The sequence below is a fragment of the Synchiropus splendidus genome, chromosome 1 (genome assembly GCF_027744825.2).
Source record: "Synchiropus splendidus isolate RoL2022-P1 chromosome 1, RoL_Sspl_1.0, whole genome shotgun sequence".
Taxonomy (NCBI): Eukaryota; Metazoa; Chordata; class Actinopteri; order Syngnathiformes; family Callionymidae; genus Synchiropus; species Synchiropus splendidus.
The window spans coordinates 17,007,641-17,034,872 of NC_071334.1; the positions used below are offsets into that span (position 1 = coordinate 17,007,641).

At 41.6% G+C, this 27,232-nt stretch overlaps 1 protein-coding gene across 6 annotated transcripts in view; it reads left to right on the forward strand.

Annotated features, from left to right (window-relative positions):
- Positions 1 to 2,233: 2,233 nt before the first annotated feature.
- The window catches only part of LOC128771157 (cyclin-dependent kinase-like 5), a 29,107-nt gene continuing 4,108 nt past the window's right edge, over positions 2,234 to 27,232 (forward strand). Inside the window, exons 1-18 of one of the 6 annotated variants that reach the window (XM_053886360.1) lie at positions 2,235 to 2,366; positions 4,166 to 4,196; positions 4,293 to 4,368; positions 6,216 to 6,250; positions 18,252 to 18,297; positions 18,373 to 18,509; positions 18,588 to 18,708; positions 19,185 to 19,244; positions 20,197 to 20,287; positions 20,372 to 20,561; positions 22,572 to 22,652; positions 23,222 to 23,388; positions 23,524 to 24,538; positions 24,777 to 24,878; positions 25,221 to 25,326; positions 25,942 to 26,047; positions 26,181 to 26,286; positions 26,438 to 26,557. In XM_053886360.1, coding sequence (XP_053742335.1) covers positions 4,176 to 4,196; positions 4,293 to 4,368; positions 6,216 to 6,250; positions 18,252 to 18,297; positions 18,373 to 18,509; positions 18,588 to 18,708; positions 19,185 to 19,244; positions 20,197 to 20,287; positions 20,372 to 20,561; positions 22,572 to 22,652; positions 23,222 to 23,388; positions 23,524 to 24,538; positions 24,777 to 24,878; positions 25,221 to 25,326; positions 25,942 to 26,047; positions 26,181 to 26,286; positions 26,438 to 26,557 — 2,580 coding nt within the window. In that variant the 5' untranslated portion in view covers positions 2,235 to 2,366; positions 4,166 to 4,175. Of the gene's footprint in view, positions 2,367 to 2,424; positions 2,440 to 4,165; positions 4,197 to 4,292; positions 4,369 to 6,215; positions 6,251 to 18,251; positions 18,298 to 18,372; positions 18,510 to 18,587; positions 18,709 to 19,184; positions 19,245 to 20,196; positions 20,288 to 20,371; positions 20,562 to 22,571; positions 22,653 to 23,221; positions 23,389 to 23,523; positions 24,539 to 24,776; positions 24,879 to 25,220; positions 25,327 to 25,923; positions 26,048 to 26,180; positions 26,287 to 26,437; positions 26,558 to 27,232 lie in introns of those variants that run through there. The other 5 variants (XM_053886344.1, XM_053886351.1, XM_053886385.1 and 2 more) reach the window with 5 other exon arrangements.

Consider the following 27,232-nt stretch of genomic DNA (forward strand, 5'->3'; position numbering starts at 1 on the left):
AGAACGACAACTTTCATTTTCCAATAAATGAAACTTGTAAATATCCAATATTAAATACAGCAATGTAAAGATAAATAATAAACTCAAGACAGGTTTAATTGAATTGATCTTCATTACTAGCACAACTTCTACTACAAGTAATACAAATTAAGGCCAACAGAAAGGACAACGATTTTTATTTATTAGGAAATAATAAATAATAAACTTTACTCGAAATATGCCTATAAACTAACATGTAACACGCCTAAGAAAACGGCCACTTAGCACAATGAAGTGTTGCAATTGCCAAAAAATAGGACTAGTTTGGTTACAGAAAACAGAAAAACAAACTGTAAAGTAGATAAGTAGATAATTGTGCCTTCACTACATCGGTAAAATAATAATTGGCTGATGTGTGTCACCACTATGTCATCACATTGTTCCAATAAACAGCATGACTCACATCCATTTTCCTCTTCCCTTTGACTCAGTGTTGAGCGTTGGCAAAGTTCATCTACTTTCAAACGATTGTAAACACAACACAAACACACCGTTGAACACTTATGTATGATTGGACTTCAAGGCACTAGTCTTGATGTATCAGGTCAGGTGACACATGCACTACACATTGTTTTGTACATTCAATAGAGAACATATCAGCAAGTGAGAGGCCTGTGGGCTGTTTGTGTATTAAGTGACTCTGCTCTTTTGAGTGAATTCTCTTCAATGTTGTAACCAGCTATTTTAAGATGCTCTCAATCTGACTATATTATAGTTCATTGAAATAGGTCAGGTCACGCACAGTCCAACACCCTCTGGGAGAGTACTTTGTCCCAGATAATAAAGATCCAAACCTTCCACCCATAATCATTGAAGAGTTACAATAGCACCATCCGAGTCTTTATTCTGATAACATAATCGTATACGAATTAATATAGGCAAACCTCCAGTCATATTTTTATTCTCTCTTAACCTCCTCTCAAACATGCTTCCTCATGTAATATATACTGCATAATCGACCCTAATCCTCATGTTGATTCTATTTACTTATTTCAGAATAATGATGCAGTCCTCAGTAAGGGTAAATTATTATAACATGTACGAATGCATGCTGACACTATTACATAACATAGGAAAATATGATGGTGAATATTAGTTACTTTAAGTGAAGGCTGACAGGAAATTCACTTCAAATTAATTTCCTTGCATAAATAATTCTGGAATCACTGAGAGAGGATGACTTTTCAATGAGAAGTTTATTATTTTTCTAATCCTTCTGTTGAATATGGGACTAGGAAGAAACTATCAAACTATATGTCGACGCACCACATTAAAGAGTGTATGCTTTATCTTCAGGAAAACCTTTGATGGAATGCACTTAAAAACATGCATCTGTCTTTAGGCAGGACATGATGGTTCAAGACCAGACCTGAACCTGCTGAGCAGCTTCTACCGAAGAGTGAAGGATTCTCTTAATGTAAGCACTCAATTCTACTGCATTCTATTTCCCAGCAGCCAACCGCGCCTGCGCCTATTTTTCAAACAGTAAAAGTAAATACATTGCTTGATTTTTATTTACCTTCTCATGTGAATCTCTATTTTTTTTCATTGTTTGCGTCCTTATTATTATGTTGGTATTTAGTTTTGAATAGTAGCTCTTTCGACAAATAATTATTGAAATTGTGCATTGCAGTGATACTTTTTCGCCCTTCACCTGCTGCATAACTTTGACCAGTAGGTTGCAGCATTTTACCACATTATCTGTCGAACTTGTTCATGAAGTTGACCTCCGAAGCTGAATTAAATAATTGGAGCTTGAAGTGGCATCAATCGTGGTGGTTCCTAAAAACCACTTCCGTTTTTTTTTTCACACTATATGCTGTTGATGAATGTTCCCTGAAAGAAAATGCGAAGCTCTTTACATAAAGTGCGTGATAATACGGCATCGTTGAACGTTTCCTTTCGTATCCAATGTTTATTTAAACAATATATTATGTAACGAGGTGTTCATTTGAATATCTGACATTATTGTTTGCTCTTTTTGAAGGGCTTGGTGTAGTCTTGTGAATTATGTAATTGAGAAATTAGAACAATAATATCCCCCCCTCAAAAAAAAAAAAAAACTAACTGCAGCACATACCTTTCCCGCCCTCGGTGGTGTTCTCCTCTCTGATTCGTTGGGAATGTGGAGGCGTTCGGGTAAACATGTGTATCCCTTACCGTGATTGGCCAGTGGCCTGCCAGTCAAACAGTTGCCTGGTGATCCGCTTGCTGCTTGTCAAACGCACGATCCTGTTACTGAAGCTGCCTGCTGCAATGAAAATATCACCGTTAGTGGGTGGATGTACGAGCCCTGGTACCATCACCTACCGACAGATGCTGCCCGGGTGAGTCGTTTATTTCTGTGTCAAAATGCTGACTGCCTTCTGAAGGAGGAGATGGGACGTGAACAAGGATGAGGTTTGTTTCCAGCTCGTTTGTGGGTCTGTGTAATCAGGTAGAAAACTGTGGGAGCGGGAGCCAGCGAGTTAAACTTCAGTGTGGAGACTTGTTGGATTTAATCTCGCTTTTATACGACAATTGAAATGAGCTACAAGCCCCTGTTGTGTGGGATGTGCCAGATTTCCATCTGAACAGGTGTCTGGACATGGAACATTTCTCTGCTGTGTGGAGTTTGGCTTCATCTTTCCTGTGTTTGACTAAGGCACCATTGGCTCTAATATGTGGTGGTACAGGTGATGTATTTTGAGCATGCATGACTCACTGTCCTGGTATTGAAAAGATCCCCAGCAATGGTCAGTGCATTTCTCACCAGCGTAGACTCTGGGCCTGGACGGTCTGACACCAGTTCTTGGAGAAACAATATTCCAGAACAAGACCACTGTGTTGGAGCAATGGTAACCTTTGAAATTCATCTCCGTTTCAAGTGTATTGTGAGTTTGCCAGTGGTGAAGGCCTGCGTCTTAGCATCCAATGATTTTGCTGTTTGGGGAGATTCCGTTTATTTTGGTGCCTGGTTTGGCATCCTGATCACAGATCCCTTGTTCAGAAGTGCCATAGAGTCACCGGGGAGGACGATGGAATGAAGGCAGCAGTGATTGCCTTCTAACACCTGCAGAGTGACTTTGATTTCATCCCGAAGATGATAACAGTCTGGAAAATATCTTTTCTTTTCTGGAGACATTCAAAAAGCAGTGATGAAGGGTGTGTGTGTAGATGGTAGTCTACCAGTAGATCAGCTGCAGAACATGAGTCCGCCTCACGTTTGGGTCAATAGGAGAACGTTGATGTGAAAAATATCTTTACGTGCTGAGGGGGTGGTCACTGTGCCATGGTGATTTTTCAAAGCCGCTTGCAAGCCCTCAAAGTGTGGACTGCTCTTTGCCAGTGTGCGCGCTCGCATTGTGCGGCCCGGGAACATGACCTCCCATGTGTATTGTGCACACACTGGCCGGTTTCAGCTGGTTATATACTCTCAGATGTTTGCTTTAACATTTACTGTCAAGACGAAGACCGCTGATTTAATCATTCTGACAGATTGAGTTGGAAGTACAGTATACTGGAAGGTGCTCCGGAGCCAAATTAGTCCATGCTCGCTCAATGTTTTCTCGGGGAGCCTTATCATTTGATGTGGACACCTGATTATGCAGCCTTCCTGGAGTCAAAATAAACCTGTCAAACTGATCAAATGCAACTTGCATTGTTTTTTATTTCTTCATCTTGTTCATCTCACTCTTTTTTTATTCTTACTTATATTTCCTTCTCTAACTTTGCCCTTAATTTCTTCCCTCCCAACAGTCACCGTATATAATGTGGCCCCATATGAAATTTAGTTCCCCACCTCTCTAATAAAATATTCTAACCTAAATATATGACAAATGAAACTCTTTAATCCTACTGTTTGGATTTCCTGTATTTACTTATGGAGACGAAAGACAGCCGAACCAGACCAATTCTGGTTCCGCTGATAGAGAGTGTGTTGTGTCCATCACACTGGTTTTTGTTCTCTTTTTTTGGGAACCTCTTCTTTGTCCTCTTGTCAGCATTTATACATTTCATAACATTCATTTCACTTATATAGTCAAGACATGACTTGTCTTGATTGTTTAAGTTGAGTTTGGTTCTTTTTTCTCTATCACGGCAACAAACCATTATCCCAGTTAACTCTTGAAAAATCTTCTCCTAGGTAAAAGTGGATGACCAAGCTTCATCATGTGGTTGGTGTCATGGTCTGAAGGCCTTAGAGTGACGAGCTGCTGTTCTCCAGCTGGACCACATCTGTCTGATCTCCTCCACTCATCCTTTTCAAACAGCCCCGTGTCTTCATGAGGATCCCTGACCTTGGTGATGTGATGAATAAATTTGAAGTCCTTGGGATTGTTGGTGAAGGTGAGAGTTTGTCTTCTTTTCAATGTCAGTGTTGAATGTTTTAATTTTCATTCAGAAGATTCAAATGACTTAAGAGTGAAGTGCAGCTTTACTCCGAGCAATTCACTTGCAAAGCTACTGACATCACTTAAGGACACTCATTCACTGTTCAGCTTATTCCCTCGATGGAGTTGTGTTGGTCTGCAGCCTAGTGATTCTTGGTCCTAAATAAGCCTTTGAAGACCACCCACTAATGTCTTGAGACAAAACATCCCCACTCATGATCATAGTAAACCTTTATGGAGACCTTATCTGTCCTGAAATAACTTAAATTCACAGGCTTGTTATGAAGCAACAGTCTCCGCCAAGACCAACCGCAGGTCTGTAGCCTACTGTCCTATAAACGTTACTGTGAATACGTACCACAGAGTCCCCTCATCAATTGATAAAATCAAACAATGTGAGGTCCCAGGGTGAAGCGTCTGCTGTGTCCCAGTTCTCTCACTCTTGCTCAAACAGCCGGGGAACCTAAAATGTGTGTATAATTCATTGAAAGGAAGCAGGCTAAGAAGATAGTGAACAGGTTTCAGCTATTAAGAGGCACATTAAACACCGAAGTAGGCTTCTCCATTTCCTTTCCTTCCTATCTGCAGTTGAGATTTGTCTTCAGTCTCCTTCAGTCAGACCTTAGTGCCACATGTAACTTAAACTATTACGTTAAATGCACTGATTCTTCAGCAATTATTTGAAAAAAAAAGGATGAAAAAAGTTGAAGTTGTGACCAGTGGGGGTTAATACCTAAGGTAATGGAGGGATGCAGTGGGTGAAGTGTTCTATGTTGGGAGGAAAAATGGTGGAGAGATCAAAATGAAAACTCAAAAATATGAGAAAGTATGAATGAACAAGAGAATATATTTCAAAAACCAACCACTGTGATTTGTTGACTGGGTTACAGAGAATCGTGGGAGTTTATTATTGAGAGTGATGCCACCTCACATCCTATGCTATGTTTGTGATATACATAAGGGGCTGATCTCGTCTCATTAGCTGCATTGAAGTCAGGGAAACTTTGTTCATCTTTTGTTCATGGCTGGTCATGTACCAACTGTACCAACACTATGCAAGTAAAAGAAGACCAAGATGGGTGTTAGAATGGTTGGCAGGATGCAGTTGAGTGCAGTTCATGGTTATAAGACGGAGCAGAGAAAGATAAACAGAATTGGAAAGAAAGAATAGAAAGAAAAAATAGTGGCAACTGCATGAGAGGAAGTAAAGTAGGTATGGCAGGTTGGACATGTAGAGATGAAAGTGAGGGAAGCGAGATAGGACTGTGTGGGAAGACCGAAACAAGAAAAGATAAAAAGAAATAATATAGTATGGAAGAAAAGATTAACACAAGAAAACATGGGGAAGGTAGTACTTATATATTTACAATGAAAGAAGAGGTGAATAGGAGCTTCCAGAAGGTACATCAAGTAACAGAAGTAGTCAAGTGATCAGTGTGTGTTGTGGACTTGAGCAAGAATGACACGGACACGTGCCGTAACCACGGAGTCTTCTCAGTGAGGGGGCCTGAATCGTGTGTCTCTGATAAAGCTCCTAGTCGGTCATATGTCAGCTCCGTCCTAGAATCCTTCTTGAGCCCTCGGGGGGGCATGAGCGAGTGCCAGGGTTGATAACATCACAACTACAGTAGCTTGCCAATGTCCTACTTTCCCAGCCACCTGTCCCATCACATAGGTTTGTGCTCAACTTACGCCCAGATCTGCGACGTACCGAATACATACTGTTATTATATAACCGGTTATTATGTATTTTCTGCTACAAATTGTCATCAATTTTTTTGTTGAACTCTTGTTTTGTTGCAGGAGCCTATGGTGTTGTTTTAAAATGCAGACACAAGGTAAGACTTATTATTTACTCTTTATTGCTGGTTGTGCATTGTTCATTGAGTGATGAAGTGTCACTGTAATTTTGTCACATAGTTTTGCATCTATAAAGAATGTCAATGTGTCATGGCAAATGCACGTCCGGACTTTTAGTTTTTGAACTAATAAAAAATAATTTAGTGCGGCTACAGCTAGATGGGATTTTTAAAGGTTATTGTGTGACGGCAGCAATGTATTACTTCTGTTTTTGTGGCTCTCATACATTGTTAGTTTGGCTGACCTTTTCTCTAATTCCTTGTAGATGTCTTGTCATTTCTCAGGTTGACAAGTACAGATATCACAGCTCATTTTTTTTTCTCCGCCTTTCTGTTTTTCAACAAAAGACACAGGATAAATTTGAATTCAGCACAGTCAATTACTCAGCAGAATATTCAATCAAATGATGACCCACACCGCAGCGATAGCCTTGTCATCTTTGTCCATTTAAGGAAAACACTGCACTGAAAATTGATAGTGGTCCAACATGAATAAGAGAGACAACCACCAGCTACCTCCTACTTACTGAGATCTGCAGGAAACTAACAAAACACTTAGTGAGGCTTCCTGTGTTCACACTGCACAGAGCCTCGGCTCCGGGGTTTGAAAAGCCATAAGAGAACAGTAAGTTCTGTGTTTCTGAAGGTAAAGTTTGCAGTTTGTCTCTGTAATTGCATTCACTGTCAGTATGATTGTTGTCTGGACGTCATCATGCTACTGTAAAAACAGTGAATGTGCTTTAGCAGTGTAAATATTGGGTATTTATGAGGAGGCATCAAGATCTCTTATCATTGATGACTGAGGTTCCCCCTTCACAAGTACATTACATTAGCTGTTAGTCTTTTGTTTATTCGTTTCTATTCACTTTTTATTGATGTAATTTTCCATTATTAATATAGCCAACACTTTAAAGGGCTTTGGAATCATTATCAAGGTCTTTGCCCGTATGAAACACTTGCACATCCAGATTCCTGGTAACGAGAATTATTTTTATTGCACCTAACATCTTTGAGGGGAGCTGTGACTCTTAAACACTCCGGCATTAGCGACTCTTTATTTTCTATTGATAAGTTTGAAGTGACATCATCTGGTCATAACAGTGGAGATACAACAAGAGATGTGAAGTTGTAGTCTAAAAAGACCAAAATATGAATAGTTTCCTGTGGTGAAGAATGTCTGAGGCATCTCTGTGACTCGTTTTCTAAAAAATGAATTTTGATTATATAAAGATGGAGAAGTGTTCCACTTACCACAGTCAAAGCTGTAATGGTGCTTTTTAAATTTATGATCTGGATTGTGAATAGATAATGGGAGATCAAAAGTTGGGGAAAATATGTTGTTACATTTATTTAAAGGGGCCCTATTGTGCGTTTTCTTGACAAATTGATTCTCTCTAATGAATAGAGTAGCTTTGCATCAAAATAAAAGACACAAAGTTTGTGTTGTTAGATCTAGTTAAAATTTACGAAATGACTGCTTCGCTTGAAACAGGCCATTTAACAGCCACAAGTACCACAAGAATGGTTGATACACAAAGAACAAAACTCATGTCTCATCTCGGTTAGATTTTTGTCGCAGCATTTCCACATGCATGTTAGTGTAATGTCGAAAGCACATGATATCACAATAACTTTTAGGAGTGCGGTGTGGAGATGTTCTTGCCTTCCATCAGTTAATCCGTCCACATTCTAGTTGCCCATCGTGTTATTCTTATATAAAGGGGTTTGTTGGTGTTTCAATAGGAGGCAAAAGCACAGCCTTCGTTCGTGACAAGTGAGACCAGCTCCAGTGAAAATGGGGACATCAAACTTCAGACCCTGTGTGTGTAGATCTTTAGGGGACATTTCATCTTGCTTATAGATAACTCTCATAATATGGAAACGCATAACCCTGCCCCGTTAAAAATGTGAATAACTGACTTTTCATTTGTGTTTTGATTACTTTGTCGATACATTATTTCAGGCTTGTCAAACTCAATCGCACGAAGGGCCAAATTTTCAAACACAGACCACATGAATGAATTTATTGAGCAGTCTGTAAATGGCATTCATTGATGGGAAAAATGGGCTCAACATAATCTGGAACACAAGTTCCTCGTTGAATATTTCTCTGTATGTACCGCATATATTGTCCTGCTTCACCACAGACTCAAGGCAGCAGTTTTTCTTAGCCTTTATGATTTCCACTGCATCTGCTCATAAACCTTTGAAGGGCAAAACTTGCTCACTGTCACTGGTATGTCAGATATGATATCGCCATGCTTGGTTTTTGGTGTACCGAATCATATGTATTTATGGCTTTTACTGGTGCTTCGTGGAGTGCTACGAAGCGGGCGGGATTTGGCTCCAGCCTTGAGTTTGACACATGCAGTTTATAGTGTCCTTCTCTCTAAATGATGTCCGTGTGAAAGACAGGGACACTTACAAAACACATTGAGCCTGCTGTTCTTCTTGTCCATTATCTGTGACATTTAAGCTGAACTCAAGTGCAGGGTTGTGACTGTCCACCCTCTGGTCCGACCTCCGTGCTCCCAGGAATTGCTTTATGTGTAATGTGTGTTTGGGGAAAAAAGAAAAACAAACAGCAACAGATAGTTATGTAATGTAATTCAGAAGGCAGCAGTAACCCTTAAGTTCTCATTTGAGGAAACATTATCAGTTGGTCGAGTAATCTATGTGCTGGACTCACAACCTGCAATTATGCCACTTCATTATTCAGACTGATTGATCGCAGGCTGATGCAGCCGCAAATGTCAATGTCTCCATTATGTAACAGAACTTCAATAGTTGTCGCCTACTGTAGGTCCAACAAAAGGATACTTTGTCAACTATTCAAACATCACTCAGTTTGCCATAATGCTGCAGTCACTATGGCATGGACCCTTTCACTTTTCCCGCTGGAAGCTGTGACTTCTCTTTCTGCTAGACAGTCAGACACAGGTGAACACTTCGGCCACAGGTTCAATCTGTGACTGGGCATACGTGAGATGAACAACCCATCATGCTTCATTTGTGGCTCCCCGCCATTACAGTGCATTTGTAAGGAGAAGCCTATAAACTTGACATCAACTCCCATCCCATGAGTCTGGTAAAAGGCCTGTGTGGGAGCATGTGTTTGTGTTGGTCCAAACTTGTTTTAGAGTAACACACTTCATGTTTTAAAGTACTGAATAGAATGGCTGACCCCAAGCTTTTCCTTCTCATCACATGACCCTCTCTGAAAACAAACTATTGTGACTTGTATTGGGGGCTTTCACTCTGCGATCCAGTGGGCCCAAGTGCAACTATTGACTAGAATTGACTATTTTTGTGACGATCTCAGCCATTAGTCGACTAGTTTACTAATGATGTGAACGCTTCTGATTGTAGTGTTGTAAATAATCACTTTAAAAAGAAAAAATATATATTTGTATCATTTGCAAAAACACTTAGCCCAAAGTGTGGTATGAATTTTGGTACTGTTTTCGCCAGTCTTATTTCCTTGAGCCAAATTGCTTTGTGTGAAATTTCACACCTTCTTTTGTGTACTTGCTTTCTCCAAAAGTCCCGGACAAAATCCCCCTCTCCAGGCAGACTCAAGTCCAGTGCCAAAGCCTGGTTTGCTGTGTTCGCGTCTCGAATATTTGAGCAAAACCAACTTTGACCTGAGACTGAGTCCATAGTGTGAACGCCCCCTTAGAGTTGTAACCTTCAATTACTGGGTAAACTCTTGATAGTGTTTGACATCGTTTGTCCAAATTTAGTTCTCTTTAATCCCAAACGTTATTCTTACGACTGGAGCACCACCTCAGCCACTGCACCAGGTTACACTTAACATTTCCCACTAACAGCCTGTGCATTCATCATGTTCACACACAAGTCTGTATCCAAGTTAATGTTTCTTATCAAGTGAAATTCACTCTTCTTTTTGTCAGTTTGTTGTGTGGGTGTGTGTCTGGCTCTGTCAAACATAGCTCATGAAAAGAAGTGAGCATCTGAGGTTGTCTTTTGTAATTCACTGGTGCTTGATGCTCTCTGTTACGTTGTTGTTCTGTAATAGATTTGTGTTGTCACTGAAAAATAAAAACTAATGATTTCACAAATTCTCTTGCGTTCCAGTTGGTCTTAAAAATAGTAAGATTAACATAGCATTGTTTTAGGATTTGAGCTTTGTATGTCGTGTTAATACCAGGTGTAAAATGTGTCACTGTATTCATAGCTTACAGAACTGCTCTTTAAGGGTTTGGATTTATGGAACCGTATGTGGGATAAATGTTTTTCTCAGTCTAACTAGACAGCAAAGGCGTCAGTGGCTAATGAATTCACCGTTAGTGAATTGGGCATAAGTGGAATGACTATTTAATTAAATGTTTCCTCTTGTGTTGTTTGTCTGGCAAACTGTAATCCCCTGGTTGTTCGACATTAATCTACGCATTCCCTGAGCCGTTCGTGTGCTGGAAATTGAATGATAAACACACTTCTGATGGAGTGCGGCAGCAGAACTGTTTGCCGTGTGAGAGCCAACAAAGGGGGTTGAATTCTTTGGCAGCAGATCAATATGAATGGGTGCCCTCTGGAAAATATTGTATTGTCAGAGTGGACCAGCCAGTGTGGGGTTTTAAAGGACTAACTCACATGTAGCCTCATAATGATGTGACGCTAGAAGGGACGCGCATACTCACACCAACACTGGCAAGCTGACACCTTTGAAAGCAGAACTGCACGTTGATGTACCAAACCAGAGGTGTGATGAGGCTGCGATTTAGGAGGGAGCCATGGCCGCAGTTAATGAGTCGCAGCTGCTGCTGCTCGGAGAACATACCTAACCCCTTATCAGAATAATTAGATCCAAGAACAATCGATGCTGAAAATAGAACGGACTGAAATAGACGCGTGCATTCGCAGTCTTCCACCTATTAATCAGCAGAACACACTTGAAAACGTCCACAAAGAGGCTTAAGTGTTAGATGGTTGAGGGGGGCGCCGACAAGTGCTGCATAACAGGATCATGTTAACAAGGGATATTAAGTTGAGGTTGCAGTTGTAATCTTTTCACAGGCCTAAGTAGGTGTGTGTGTGTGTGTGAGGAGACATGCTGTTATTCTAAAAAGCAAATATGCATCACCTCTATTGGAGGCCTTAAAAGTACGAGAGGGGTTTAGTAGATTTGAACTGAAATTATGTCATGGGGCCAGCGGAGAACCTCCTCCAAGGTCAAAGTAATTGATGCTAGTATGGGGAGAACAGCACTTGAGATTGACTGATCAGTACAGGGTCTTTGTGAAGATGTTCACAGGAGCTCGGTCATCTGTGAGATGCTCAAACTAGTACCACTTGTCTTCCACATTGAGGGAAGCCAGTCAAACCGGGAGGAGGCCCAGAGGCAGACCCAGGTTGCAGTGGCGAAAGAATCTCTCAGGTGACCTGGGAGTACCTCGGCATTGTCTCAGAAGAGCTGGAGATGGCCTCCTTGAACTGACCTTGGCGAAGCAAAGTGACAATTCTAAAATATCCAATAAGGCATGCCTAAAAGATGCAAAACAAAAACAAAACTGTTGAATGGACATATGAAATTAGAGGCAAAAAAAAGGCAAGATTTCAGATTGAATACCAATGCTCCTTTAGCACTAGCACTTTTTCATAATGCAACATGACAGTCTTTACGGGGCTGAAGGCTCATCCCTTTTTTCCTCTCATGTGCAGACCATGTTCACGTCAGGACTTGTCAGAAGAACAAGTGTGGTTCACTCATTCCTTTTGTCCGCCTCGTGTTCAGTTATGGTTATGTAACAGAATCCTTTTTTTTGGGAGAAAAAATATATTGTCTGATCTATGTTTGGAAAAAGTCAATGTCCCTTTACTAAGTGCTTTCAAAAGTGAAGTAAAACTATTCAAGCCTCTACCTCATTTGAATGAAAAACAGTTTGAGATGTGTTTTTCTATTTCTTCTTTTTTGATTGTTTATCTTGTTCTGACAAGTTAATGCCTTATATTTTAGTATTTATGCAAAGTTGAACTCTAAGTCTTGTGCATATTCCATTTTTTTCCTCATGTTTTCATATTTTTCTTGCAATAGTTTGGTCAGCTGTTTACTCTTAGAGACGGAAATAGTTTTTCTATAATTGGAACTGGAATCACTGATTTGAACTCTCAAGGGAACCAACATTCACTTATTTTGGTCTTGCAGTTTTGTTCAGACAGTTATCTGGAGATAATTCATTTTTCTTAACAATTCATCTGTCTGCTCGACGGAGCTCTACTATTAGCATGTGAATGTCACAGCTCTCATCAGTTTTTCCACTAGAAAAAACAACTTGATACAGAAGTCAATTTCAGAAAATGTGTCAAATGTTGAGGCATTGACAAATTCCTGAAAAACATATTTATAAGCATTGATTCAAAGGTGATTATGAATTAAAATAAATAATATAATTACTGAGATACAATGAAATTGTTATGTTTTTTAGAAAGAATATTTATGTAGGAACTAAATATGGACAAGATTTGTTATTTCATGTATAAAAAGGAATAAAGACAAAGTTAGGCAAAAAAAACAAAAAAAGGCAAACTACAGCTTGAACATTTGGTTTGTTTAGAAGATTGAACGAGTTCATAATGTAAAACAAAATTTAAAAAAATGTAATGGAGAAAAACCTAAGCTAAATCGTAACATACTTCTGATGTTAAAGTGAAACATGAAGAAGTGACTCAATTCTGCCCCAGATTCTAATCTCAGAGAAACATTGTTATCAGTATATGAGTAATCTACTGAGCAACGACAAGTTCAGTGACTTGTTTGCACTGTCTACAGCATTTTGCTGACCCATTGTGATGTTAGAGACTGAAGTTAATGATGTGTTTTTGTGTTGCTGTCAATCTACTATTCACTGCTGGAAAGTTTGTTAACATTATACATACATCTTCAGTTAAGCACTGCTTAGTCCTGTTCCGGGGTTGTATGTTGGGCCAGTCAGCTCCGCACTACAACCATCTAACAAGTCATTTTGATCCCCGCCAAACTTTATCTCGTGCAACAGTTTCGGCGAGAGCGTTGACCCTCCGTGGCCTTCGCAAACGTGCAGGAGAGTAAACAGCTGTGTTGAGTATTTATTTAGGCGAGTTACGCCTCTGAGGAATTTGGGCGTACACACACACACAAGCACCCAGCATGCTCTTATCATCCCATCAACTGGTTTCCCAAGAGAAGTCAAACATTGCCAGCATTGGTGCTGAGCCTCGGTGACTTTATACTGCTGGGAAGATAGAAAATGATTGTAACGTGAATGGATTTTATTAATCACTGGGGATTAAATCGTCTTATTAGAATCGCTGGCCTCAGCTGCGGAGGTGTTCTGGCGGCTTGAAGTGATGGATCCCAGCCAGTCTGACGAGTGTAAAAGCAGCCAATGTTTACATCATTGATAAAGTTAGCAGAACATAGTCAGGAAGACGAGTGTGTTACAATGAAGGTAATGAGTGGTCATTCGGTGGTGAAGATTTACTGCGCTATAGAGAAACAAAACAATGACCTCTGGTTCCTTCCACATCACACTTGTCACATTTGTCAAAAGAAGTCGACTGCACGTCTTACCTCTTACCTAAAGACCCACTCATAATGTTCTTCTATTAAAAACTAATCCAGCAAGCTGACAGAATGGTGGTGAATGATGGAGGAAATGTTTACTTATTTTGTTGTAGATGTTTTTGTTAATGGATTCTTAAATCCTGGATGTCAAGTGGGGATTTGTCAACACTCCAGCCTTTTAAATCTTCAAAATGCTTTGTTGTGGATTTTTAATGAAGACACATGAGTTATTTCAAGGCATATTTTGCAGGGTGTGGAAGGTGAAGAGCTTCTCCACCTTGTCTAATATGCGCTGGCCTCTAAAGATGGAGATGTAGATTTAAATACAACTTAATAGTGGAGCTCTAGGTGTGGGCTGTTCAACATTACCGTCCCTGTGAGGACGGAAATGTGTCCACTTGGCTAAGTCGGGAGTAGCAGGATGGATGATTGGACTAGTGTGACTTGTAAAAGCCGACATGTTAATGGTTTTCTCCTTTGTGTATTTTTTCCTCACTAATTGACTCTCACTCAAAAACAATTTTAAATGTCACCTCTCACAAACATCTGTGAATTGCATGGAAAAACCAAGATGGACTACAAACATGGTCAAGGTGCTCTGCTTGAAATTCCAGTTTGAAGTATTCAAAACAATAATAATAGATCTCACAAGATGACTTTTCCTCCATGGATGAATCATGCAGAACATAATCTATTGCCGTGTTTTTCAACCTTATTTAACCCAAAGCTCACTTCTTTCATTGAAAAAATCCCGAGGCACTCCACCAAAGGAACCTCGGCCAAAGGCACTTGTGCTTAGTCAAAAGTCCTGTAGAAAATCTCATTTCATTTGTGACAAATTGTGGCTACTGACAATTTTGGCATGTTAGTTGCAGAAACAAACTGCAAAAGAAATATTTGTTTCAAATGTCTCCAGAAAGACGTGGGGTATATGGTAAAATATATCATGATTTATTTGCTTAAAATAACTGTTTCGATTTCATCACTTCTCTTTTGCACGATTTTATTGTAGTTTCCAGACAAATCCTTAACTTTCTTTGCCTCAACTTGATTCATAACAACTTTATCTTTTCACATTTTGGATCTCATTTATTTTGGTATGCATTTCTTTTTTCACTGACTTTAAAACAACGAAGCAAACTTTGCTAGTCTACGAGTGTCACTTAAGTTTTGAAGTGAGATGTCACGTTAGCCATCACCACTGTTAGCTGTGCACCGCAGACAGTGTTTAGCATTGCAGGTCTGGCAAGGATCTCTCCATCATTCTCACATGAAGGTGTGTGATCAAGTTAGAGTTGCATCAGGTTTAAAAACTGCTGGAATTTGAGTCTAACTGCCACCTACAGGGGGCAAGCACTTTAAACTTTCTTACTGCGGGGCGGTGCCTGGGAAGTAAACCCATTGCAAAACTTGTTAGTAGGCATCGCATGTATGAAGTCGAATATCCTGCTTTGATGAATTCATACAGATGTAATCCAGCTATAGGTGGTGCCCCCTGCTGGTGCTATAGTATGTGTAGTTGGGATCTAAGATTTGTCTGTTACTCAGGTATAAGTTGGTCATGTATTAGTAAATGATAAAACTTAAAAAAATAATTGAGAATAATCAATGCATTGTCTGGATCTTACGATGGAATGAATAATAATTATTGAATAAAATATGTGAATACAAATGAGTCTTTACATGGTGATGAAATATGTGAGTATGTTATTCATGTGAGCAGGGACTGTTAACCACAGATGAGATTCACGTGGCCACATGACGCATTATGAAATGAGCAAGTGAGCAAGAACATGTCTGGCACATGACAACACAAGTCTTCAGGCGTTGTGGCTCTTATGGTAAAGGCTTCTGGCGGAATCGTTGATGCCTGACACAGTTTAGTTCCGGAAACGACTTGCGGGCCAAAGAGGAGGGTGAGAGGAGCATTAAAACTAGACAACCACAAGTTTGCCTGATAAAAGTTGTGTTGGATCTGTGTTAAGTATTTCCCGCCACATCACATCACAATCAAGGACAGTTTTAATGATGGTAGAGGAGTACATTTGATCCAATAATAGCTGTGCTTGTTTGTCTTAAACCTTTTTGTATTTTACTTGTACATGAAGTAAAGTGAAACTGATAAATTATTGCTTATGTACTTCCAAGTCCCAACAGGTGTGTTCAAGTAAGGTGTTCTTTTGAATGATTTTTATCAGATTTTATTTTTATTTTAATAGTAAAATAATTGAAATAATAAATATATTGTTAAATATTTATAATATTATTAAATAACTAAATCTGTTTTGTTCAGCTTTGTTTATTTTTCACCCTTAAAGTGAAGCAACATCTAGATTCAGTCATAAGTGTCTGCCCTCCACTCCGAACAGAACAGTTATTTTTGCACCCGCTGAGCAGAATCTGGGACAGCAAAGGACGTCCTAGAATGAAATGGGCCACCTTGAGTGGAACACTTGAGTGTGTAATCTAAATGGAGCAAAATTGAGCTTCAAATAAAACATCACCCGACGCTCACATGTTGCTTGCCAGCGACATTCAGCATTACATCGGCTTTAACCATGGCGGGCACCTATGATGAAGACGTAGCTGACCCTAGTCTTCTTCACTCCCTCGGCGAAAGATGCTGTGTGGCAGATGTCGCATTGTGTACTCCACTAGAGGACCTAGAGTGGAACAGTACTGGGTCATGACGCTGCTGGAAAGTCCACAGCAGTAAAACTGCTGATAGACACAAGCAGTGACTGAGACATCAGCAGGAAGGTTGCGTCAAGTGCACGCAGAAGCACCGGATGAGACTTGGGTTTCCATGCTGTGCTAGGTTGCTAATGCCGTATTCATATTAGTGCCACACGTCACTCTCCTTGTCCGTCTCTCTGTTTTACGGAGGCAGTGTGCGGCCGATCGCTCGCACGGTAGCAGCTGTGTGTTAGGTTTGACAACCTCTGGAGCTGCTTTGCTTACCAACTTCATTTTCTGCTACCTTTCACATTTTCTTATTCGTTTCAATTGAAATGTTGGTTGCAACCCTTCATTCATAAATTATATTTTTTTTGCACAACATATTTTGTCTGGTTAAATGTATTTACCTTTTGCTCTAACCAGTTATGTAGTGAGAATGGAGATGGCCATTTGTTACTGTTCTTGTTAGTTTCATACCAACCATGCCTACGAGCACAACATGATGATTTAGCCCCTTATTTGAGTGCTTCTGACTCAGTTACGAAGATGTTTCTATGACCTCTGTGACCTCGGCAAGTCTTTCTACTATTGGTGCTGCTTGATTTTGGAGCCTTGCTGTGGAGCGAGGCTCTTAATCTGGTCGCACTGTGAGTCATCGACTTCTCTGGACTGGCAGGAGGACCAGGGATCACTGATATCCTCGTTGGAGTGCTGTGACGCTGCCTTCGGCTTTTCGTATGGGGGAGGAAGTGGAGCAGGGATCTGAGCCGCAGGCAGAAATATCAGGCCTAAGTAGGACAAGTCGAGAAAAGTGGCCACAGTTTCTGGCTTCATGCTGAGCTTAATGGAAAAATGTCTCGAAATTTTAACTACTGAAGGAAATGGTGTGAAGGTTTGATTGATGGAGCGTTTCCTCTCCCAGTTCAAAGAGTTTGGCAGATAGTGCTTCATGGAGGTCATGTGACTCCACAGAGTGGATTCATTCAGTAACACGATCGTACTGGGTTTGATGTTCATTTGGACATGCTATGATGTAGGACAGTTCAATATAGTTGTACACAGTATTAGCCTTAACAGTACAATGAGGCATAGAGTGAGTATTGGACATACAAGAAATAGAGGATTTCCTCTTCACCAGGATCAGTGCTGTGTATCCTTGCTCTCAGTAATGGACTCCTTGTTTGTCTTTCGCTTATTTAGTAAATAAGAGACCAAAATCTGAAAGTACAGCTCAATTACAACTTTTCAAAAAACAAAACAAAAGCTGCTATTTTAAGGGGAAAAATACAATACAGAAAACAAGCAATATTTATTTCAGTTTATTGTTTTTGAGTAGCAATTGCTGGTTCCATGTTAGCTCTTTGCTCTGTTGCTATAATGGTGCAGCACTGAGATTTCAGGTTTGTTGTGTACAATGGGTATTTGATGCTAGTGTGGCACATACAAATGTTGTAGCCCTTGCCTTTGTGATCCTTTAAAAGATGCAGATGGTCTAATCTTTTCAGATTATACTAAATATTGATATATCAAACTTAAAATATGGATACAGCGTTGTGCCATCAAGTATCACAATATTTGAGTGTCTCGATGTTTTCCTCCCGCCGCAGTGTTATGAATGATCAAGCACTTGTGTATCGTTTTATGAAACTTGAACTGTAAAATGAGATGAAAATGTGTTCACCCATATATTCAAATATGCAACTGACGCATTTGCTTCCTCCTGTTTTTGTGACACAGGACACCAATGAAATAGTTGCCATTAAGAAATTCAAAGACAGTGAAGGCAAGCGAGCACACTCACACATTTTGCGAGGTTTGCATCACAAATAGCAACATTAAATTGTCTTTATCTCACCAGAAAATGAAGAGGTCAAAGAAACCACCCTGCGGGAGCTCAAGATGCTCCGCACCCTTAAGCAGGAGAACATCGTGGAGCTGAAGGAAGCGTTTCGCAGGAGAGGAAAACTCTATCTGGTCTTTGAGTATGTGGAGAAGGTCAGTGTTGCCCGTGTTCTGCACCACCTGGCCAGCACCATAAACACTCTTGACAATACTCATTCATGTCTGTGCTAGAACATGCTGGAGCTGCTGGAGGAGCTGCCCAACGGAGTGCCCACTGAGAAAGCACGCAGCTACATTTACCAGCTCATCAAAGCAATTCACTGGTGCCATAAACACGATATCGTTCACAGAGGTAAAAATGTCCTGTGCTTATGGAATACATAATGATGTTACATAAGGGCTAAATGAAATATTCAGTCATAGCTGTCAGGGAAACATGGGTGCCTACTTGAATGAAAAAAAAAGCCAGTCCGGCAAGTAGTGCTTGACGGGTTTTGTGACATGTTTTTGCCATCAATGTGAGAGATTCAGGCACCAGAGCAGCCCAACAGATGGTCCATGTGAGTGTTAGGAAGCATTAAAGCATGCGTCCAAATGGCCTACGGGACACTCGGCCACACATGCTACTTTAAAGTTGTGATGTATAAATTATGGCTTGACATGAAAGTCTATATTTGTCTAACAGAGTGTCCTTCTTTGTGCGCTTCAATTATTCACACTCTCTTCTAGCTGAGCAAGAAGTGACAAGTAGTGATGATGTAACTGTTGTCGGACCTCAGCAGCTTATCTGGCGCCTTATGCCCATTTATGTTTTTCCTTTTTTTCCAGACATTAAGCCAGAAAACCTTCTCATCAGCGCAGACGACACGCTCAAATTATGCGACTTTGGTGAGTGCTCTTCTCAAATTGTCACAATTCCTCGCTGCAAGAAGTGTCAGGTCAACAGTCAGAGCTGTGATGTAAAAAAAAATAGTTTCTATTCAGAGTCCCAGATGAGGGTTCGTACAGTTATCTAAGGCTCTGCGTGCAGCCTTCTCTCTCGCTCCGCAGCCGCAACAGAGCCTTTCTACCCGTCGTGAGACTGAGGAAATTTGTTGCTACACAAAAAGCCAATCATGCTTTGGTTCAATCTGCTAGTGTCGCAACAAAGCAGGGGGAAATGGAAACATGGCATAGGCGACATCATGCAGGCAATCTGGAGTGAGACTGACGCCCTGCTGTGTGCTCTGTGTAAGCCAAAGAAATCCCATTTAGCCCCAACAAACGCCCCTACAAGTGATGGCTGCTGATGAGATGAGATGTTTGACCTCTTATTGTTATGTATTTTACTATTATAATGAAAGAAGTCAAATACAAATGATGATCGTCGCTGCTGCTCTATATTTGACTATTACTCACTCAATTATTGTACAATTATTGCACCTTTGCTTTTCACTTTATCTTACTGAATTCACCTATTTTATTTATTTGATATTTTATTTTTATGACAATACCACAAAGAAATCCTGTTTTGTTATTAAATTTTTGGCATATTTTTTCTGAATGTGTTTCATTTGTAATATTCTATTCCAACTATCTGCGTTGGAATGATCAGAAATGTAGTGAGATCAGCCATGGTGGAGGCAGACGAGCCAACCGAGGTCAGCCACTTGTGTGTGTGCGTGTGTGGTAATCTATTCATCTTCAATATGTGCTGTGTATTCAGTATTTAATACTGGTACATTGAGAGAACATAACACCTAACAATGGTGTGATAGCACCTGGAACGGCAGGATTATATGCCAACAGTGTGCCTAAGAAAAGAGGTCTAAATCAACACTCAACTCTTCCCTCTTCCCAGGCTTCGCCCGGAATCTCTCTGAGGGAACCGACGCCAATTACACAGAATATGTTGCGACTCGATGGTACCGCTCTCCAGAGCTCCTTCTCGGGTATGCATCAATATGTCTTTGGAGGGACCTGTCACAGAGCTTTACTTGAGGGCACCAGCAATGCACAATCTTCTATTATCTCAGAGCCCCGTACGGGAAGGCCGTGGACATGTGGTCAGTGGGCTGCATCTTAGGAGAGCTGAGTGACGGGCAGCCTTTGTTCCCGGGGGAGAGCGAGATCGACCAGCTCTTCACCATCCAGAAAGTGCTGGGACCCCTCCCTCCAGAGCAGATGAAGCTCTTCTACAACAACCCTCGTTTTCATGGGCTGAGGGTAACGTCTCCTCCTCTCACAGAGCTACTCACTCCATACACATCTCCTGCTACTGATCTGTCCCTTCATGTAACGGCCTTCCTCCTTTGCAGTCTCCATCTTCCACCTCCTCTTCACTTATTTATTTTCTCTCGTTGCAATGTCTCCACACTCGCTTTTTTTTCCCTTCCTGGCTGAGTTTGCTGCTGTGACTGATTGGATCACAATGACTCATCATGTATAATCTATCGTGAATGCCGCACACTGAAGCGAGGCTGTGGGAACTTTCTGTGGCAGGCTGATACTGCAGCAGACCTGGGGCCCTCTTTTCTTCCTCGACATGCCCACGCCGCAGGATATTATTATTAATTCGCAAATTGCTACTTGAACCACTTGTGAATAGTCACTGATTTGCACTTGTTCGATCAAACAATTCAAATATGTCTTCCATCATCTGCCTGCTGTCGTCTGAATGAGAGGAAGAGCATCCCCAGTGTAGTGCTCTCTGTGATAAAACAATGAAGCCAGAAATAACGTGCCGCTGGAACATACTACTGTACTGTATGTTGTCACACGTTAGTGTTATTGTGCAAACTCGGAATGGGGAATTATTTGTGAAAATAAAAAACATTACTTAAATGTTTCACATCAAAAATAGATACGCACAATAACAGGTCCTTGAACTGACTGATAGTTGATGATCGTGTTGCTGCCTGCATGGTTTGACAAGCACATTGTAAATTATGGTTGGATCTCTGAAGTTTATACCATGTGGAATATTCAAACACCATCTGATGGAGGACTCTGTGGCGCCACCTCTTGGTTTAAGAGTTATGCCAGCGTCTCAGTACGATAACTGCTGTCAGTGACATTAATTTTACTTTACTTTACTTTGCCATGATATATGACATGCATATTGAGAATTAAAAATGGCAAAATGTAGGAGTAGGAGCAAGACAAAGAGTGGTGTTGTAGAAATAGTATGGCTTGTTCATATAACTCTTCCAAGAACCTCTCAATATTTATCCAGTCCCTCAAAGATAGTGCATTTTTTTCTTTGGGCCAGTTTCTTGTTATTGCTTTAAATATTAATTATTCACATTCTGATCAAATACATGAGCTTGCTGTCCCGGGGTATCTCACACCTCTGGATATTTCCCGTCGTGTTTTTCACTCCCCCCTGAGCTTTTCAAGTTGACCACACTGACATGCTTCCATCCATGCATCTGTGTGTCCTCTGGCAGGAAACCAGTGGTTGAATTTATTTTCTCTGAATTTGAGGCACGTGCTAAAACATTAAATCAAAATTCCACCCAGACTCTCCACATTCTTGAGTTTGTTATATCGATTTGGGATTCACATGTTCAACAATTCCTAACTTTTATTTTCACTTCTCTTTCCCATTTCTTTTTTGATATATGTTATTGAATGCCCAGTTCTCTGTGATGTTAAAATTCCCCTGATTTTTTTTCTCTTTATAAGTCTCTAATATCACTCCTTTGTCTTTGTGCTCTGTAACAAATAATGTTGCAACAATAAATATGCCTATAGGAATCATCCTTGCCAAGACTGAACTGAAACTTTACCCTTGAGTTAACTTCCTGTATTTCCATCTTAAATCACAGCTGTGTAATAGCCGTCCCTCAAAGAGCCGCGCCTCCTCCCTCCTCTTTGGTCAGTCATCATGTAGAGCATTTTATTCTTGGTCACTACAGCAACTTCTACCGCAACAACTACAAGATCCATGACTGCTGCTTTGCCAGAATTCTATTTCTGATTACACACCTACAACAATTGTAACTACTCCTGTAACAAGAACTGCTGCAGACATTCCAACAGCGAGTCCTGCTACTGATGCCATGCTACTACTGATACGGCTGTTTCTATAAATACTGCTGATTATACTGCCATTGCAAAAGTATTAATATTATTCTCTGTTAGATGTACATCTAAAGTATGTCCTCCGGTTTATTTTTGAGTGCTTTTTATCATGAGCTGAGACTGTGTTTGACTCTATGTTTCCTCATTTAGTTTCCTGCTGTGAATCACCCTCAAACCCTGGAGCGCAGGTACCTGGGAATCATCGGCGGAGCCCTGCTCGACCTGCTGAAAGTACGGATTACTACCCTTGTCGTGTGTTTTACGCTGCCAAAGGTGTTTTTCATCCTCCATTGGCTGTACTGCTGCCATCTGAGAGCATTAAAAGCTGACTCCATTAGATAGATAGATCTGATAATAGCATCATTATCACCGTGTTTACATCGTGACTACGCTGTGCCTCTTCACAGCATCAGCATCTCCCGACTCACATCCTGGTTCCAGCACTGCTTCTGTTGCAGATTCTAGCCTGTAAACAGGAGCTCTGTGTCAAGAATGTGGGCTGTGCTTGTGCACTTGTGCTTTTCCAGAAATAATGACTCACTGCAAACAGAATGTCATCTGAGGATGAAATTCTGCAAGGACACAAATCACCCGACTAATTCTGTGAACTCTCTAAAACTTTAGCGGAATTGTCTGTTACCGTATTTAGAGGAGAACGATTATCCAACGTTTGGTTTTTGATTTACACAATAATGTGACTTGTATGATAATGGCTGTGAGTCATCGGACTGTGTAGTGTGTGTCAGTTCTCAATGTTCGCAGCGTCTCAAGGACTCTCGCTCTCTCTCTCTGTGCGATAGAGTCTGCTGCTGCTGAACCCAACCGAGCGTTTTCTCACCGAGCAGAGTCTGAACCACCACGCCTTCCAGACCCTGCGAATGGTGGAGCGCTCAGGCCCCTCCACGCCTACACCTGTGCGCTCCTCCAAGAGGAAGCCTCACCATGGAGACAACTCCACTCCCAGCAGGTCAGTATTGCTCCAGCTGATGAATGCAATAGTGACATTTGTATCTGTTTTTGACTACATAAATGAATTCATAACTGGTGGACATGCATTTGTCTTGTTGGTGACACGCTGACTGACCACTCATGTTGTGTGCAGGAGCCACGGAGGAAAGGGCTCAACTGGCCATCGTTCCAGCAGCAGAGAGTGCTCCAGCCTTCCCCGGCAGGAAGAGGCCCATCCTAGCAATGAGGGGTTTCTCAATGGAAACATGCCTGCAGCCATCAACCTCAGTCCAACGCTGCACCCTAAAAACTACCAACCCCAGATGTTCAATCACTCCATGGACCTGGCCAGCAGCAACCTGCCTCACCTGCTCAGCCCTGGTGACACCAAGGGCAAGGGCGACTTTGAGTTGAGCAAAAGTTCAGATGGTCCTGGAGCAAAGTACCTCAAGTCCAACTTCCGCTCACAACAGCACCGCCATTCCTTTGTGGAGGGGAAGACTAACACGCTGCAGTCAGGGGACAAGCACAATCGACACAGCTACATGGAGTCCCACAGCAACGCCCCGTCCTCCAAGTTCTCCTACCTGAACTTGTCCAAGAGTTACGGCACACTGAGCGACGCCAAGTCAGTGGGGAACCTGAACGACGTGCATCTGTACGCCGACGAGCCGACTTCTCGTTACTTCCCCTCGAGCTGCCTTGACCTCACAGCTCCCAGCAGCCCATTACCCCGCCGCATAGACAGACTGGGACCTGGCGGAATTAGCAGAGGGAGTATGCGCTCAGAGAGGGAGAGCAACACTCTGGACTCATCCTACAGGCGCTCCTCTGCCCGCCACAAAGCCTCAGAAGAAGCCAAGTCACCAGACTCACTTAACCCAGGGGAAGGTAGTGTGGAAAGGAGCCATGGTCTCTCTCTATCTGCACCACATGACCCTTTATCTTATAGTCAGGGGTACACAAGCCCTTTTTCCTCACAGCAGCGACCTCACCGCCACTCCATGTATGTGAGGCGGGATCATCAGAGGACTCATGGGCTGGATGAGGGCCTGATAGTGGGGCCGGGAATGACCACGAGAGCCAGCAGCCTGCAGCTCCTGTCTCCACAGTTGCAGCATCGCACACTGCCTCGCCACAGCTCATCTAGAGAGGAGGACATGAGTCGGGTCAGTTGCGAATTCTATGTATGCCTCATGAGACTGCGCTAGACATGATGCCAGTGTCTTCAAAATCATGATCTCTGTATTATGTCTGAGCTTCCCTCACTGAGCTGAATTTTAAACGTCGCTTTAGCACGTCAATGTAAAGACAGATTGGTGTGTTTGTAGTAGTTTAATTGTGTTTGTATGTGTGTGAGATGCTACGCTGAGCTTACTTCATGCTTCGTCATGTCTCCATTAACAGAACGAACAAGCACCCACTGAGGTCCCCCACAGCAGGCCCCCAATAAGGGACTCAACAAGGGACAACACCCCATCTTTTCACACACAGAGGCAAAAAAGCGAGGTCCGACATTCTGCCTTCACCCACCATTCCCCACCCACATCCAGTCTTCCGAGAGTGCGGATGTGGGTGGATTCTGCTGTCATGAACTGCTCTATCTCTTTCGCTCAGCATCAGATGCCTCTTCATTTTCTCTGTGTGCTTTGCTTCCCTCTAATGTGACGACTCATGATGCTGCAGACCAGCTTGTCATCAGAGCGGGATTCTAGAATAAACAGTTAACCTCTGCAGGTTTTGTTTTTGTGTGCACTCAAATAATGTAGGTCAAGTGGTTAGAAACATCTGAGATAGCAAAGCAGATGGCTGTTTGGTTTCTGTGTGATGAATTCTTTTGTTGTGACTCAGGTTGGCTTATATCACGACCAACAAGCAGAAGATGGCGGCTCTGCCAAAGAGAACCGCAACATTTACAGCGAGTCCATGCCCCGGAGGGTGGGCAGCTTCTACAGAGGTTCGTTCCATCACACTCACACTTCAGCCTTCACACATCACCGAGCTCAATTCAGTTGAAACTGACTCCTCTCAAACAAAATGACCTGCATTTTTGAATGATTCTCATACCTTCTAGATTTGATTGTATTCATAAAATGATTTGACACATTTAACTTTCTGTTAAAAGGCAGAAGGAAAGGTTGAAATAATATTATGTGCAATTCTTAATTCTGGCACTAAAATTATGGGTAAAAAAAAATGCATTAACATTTGTTGTCATGGCACGAAGTCCCTTAAATTGATACACAAATGCCAAAGATATTTTTCAATAGGAATCATTAAGAATACAATATATGAGTCTGTAGGGGGGAAATGTGTTTTTCACCATGATAAATTGAATATTAAGACGTTTGAAATACATTCACAATGGCTTTAAAATCTATTTAATATTGTTACATACAATATTCTCATAGATACTTTAGTCAGTGCTTGTTCTTCTGTTTCAATTGTACATGATTTGAGCTTGTGTTGTCTGTGCAAAGCATGCATTACTGATTATATTAAAGTAGCCCTGTTGAGTCTTGTATCATTTACGTCACTGTGTTGTGTTTAATAGTCCCGTCTCCTCGCCCAGACAACTCCTTCCATGATGGCAGGGGTCAGAGTCGAGGATCTGGAATGGCAGGAGACGGCAGCAATATGTCAAACCATTCCAAACGTCAGCCGGCATTTGACCCCTGGTAATCTTCATCCTTTCCCCTTTATCAACATCACTTCTCCACCGTCTTTATGTGAAGGCTTCCTGTCTTTTACAGTCAAGGTCTACCATCCAGTTCATGTCATGTGACAGCTTCCTTTTTGTTCTTCCACCAGGACTGGCCCGGACACCGTGGTCTTGAACACCACAGAACCGTCTAAGGAAAAAGAAAAACAGGGTTTTTTTCGAGCAATAAAGAAGAAGAAGAAGAAAGCTCAGATGGTGAGTGGCAACTGTCGCTGTGATGTCTACCTGTCTGCCCCACTGTCACATCAACTCATGTCCTCACTGGCACATTAACTGTCAGATGAAGTCGTCTCAGAAGTGTCATGTTTCCTTGTGCTGCCATCAGTCATGTGCCTCTATATTTCAGATGGAAGCCGCTGACGGACGGTCCTCTGTCATCCAGTCATGTCTCTTCCCTTTGTATAACCCCAAGAATATCAAAAATACCCTCTGTGTGAGAGTCCGACCTGTGGTGTCCTCTGGCAGGGTACACGCTGCTTTACATCCTCCTCACTCTTACATGTGTGTCCACTAACCCTAGATCACCTCTGCGTCTGATTGTGTTTTGAATGTGCATGGATGTCATTTGTTACGGTTATAACTCTTGTGTCCATTTCTAGTTTACATTCACATAATGTTTACGTCCAAATACGAAGTAACCAGAAGGGAAACCTAGAGGTGGGGGTCAGGTGAAACCAGCATTCTTTGTTGCTTGTCCAATCTTACAGACAAGCTGTTGCAGCTAATGTCATGCGTGCTAATCTTCAGAGAAAGCTGTGCCATACTGTGGAGCACAGTTGTCAGTTACTCTGCCGTCTCAGACCAAATTAATGTCAAGTGATGCGCCAGCAACGGAATTATGATAATGAGACTGGACCGCATGTTGGTGAACAAGGCCTTGTCTTGCAACTCATGTTGTTCTTTACCTCACACTCAGAAGAACAGTCTCAGCAAGAACTTTTCTGTTCATCTTAAGGAGATGGATGTTGGCCTGAACTGTTTCACTGCTTATCGAAATTATTGCATGGGCTGATGCCTGGTGTCTCCTTTAGAGACCTGTTTGGAGAGTTATCTACAGTGTTAGCAAGGTTTAACATCACCTGAACATATACTGAAGCCTGAAAGAACCTTGTGCATCCATTTCAGAGTAGTTCAGTTTTAA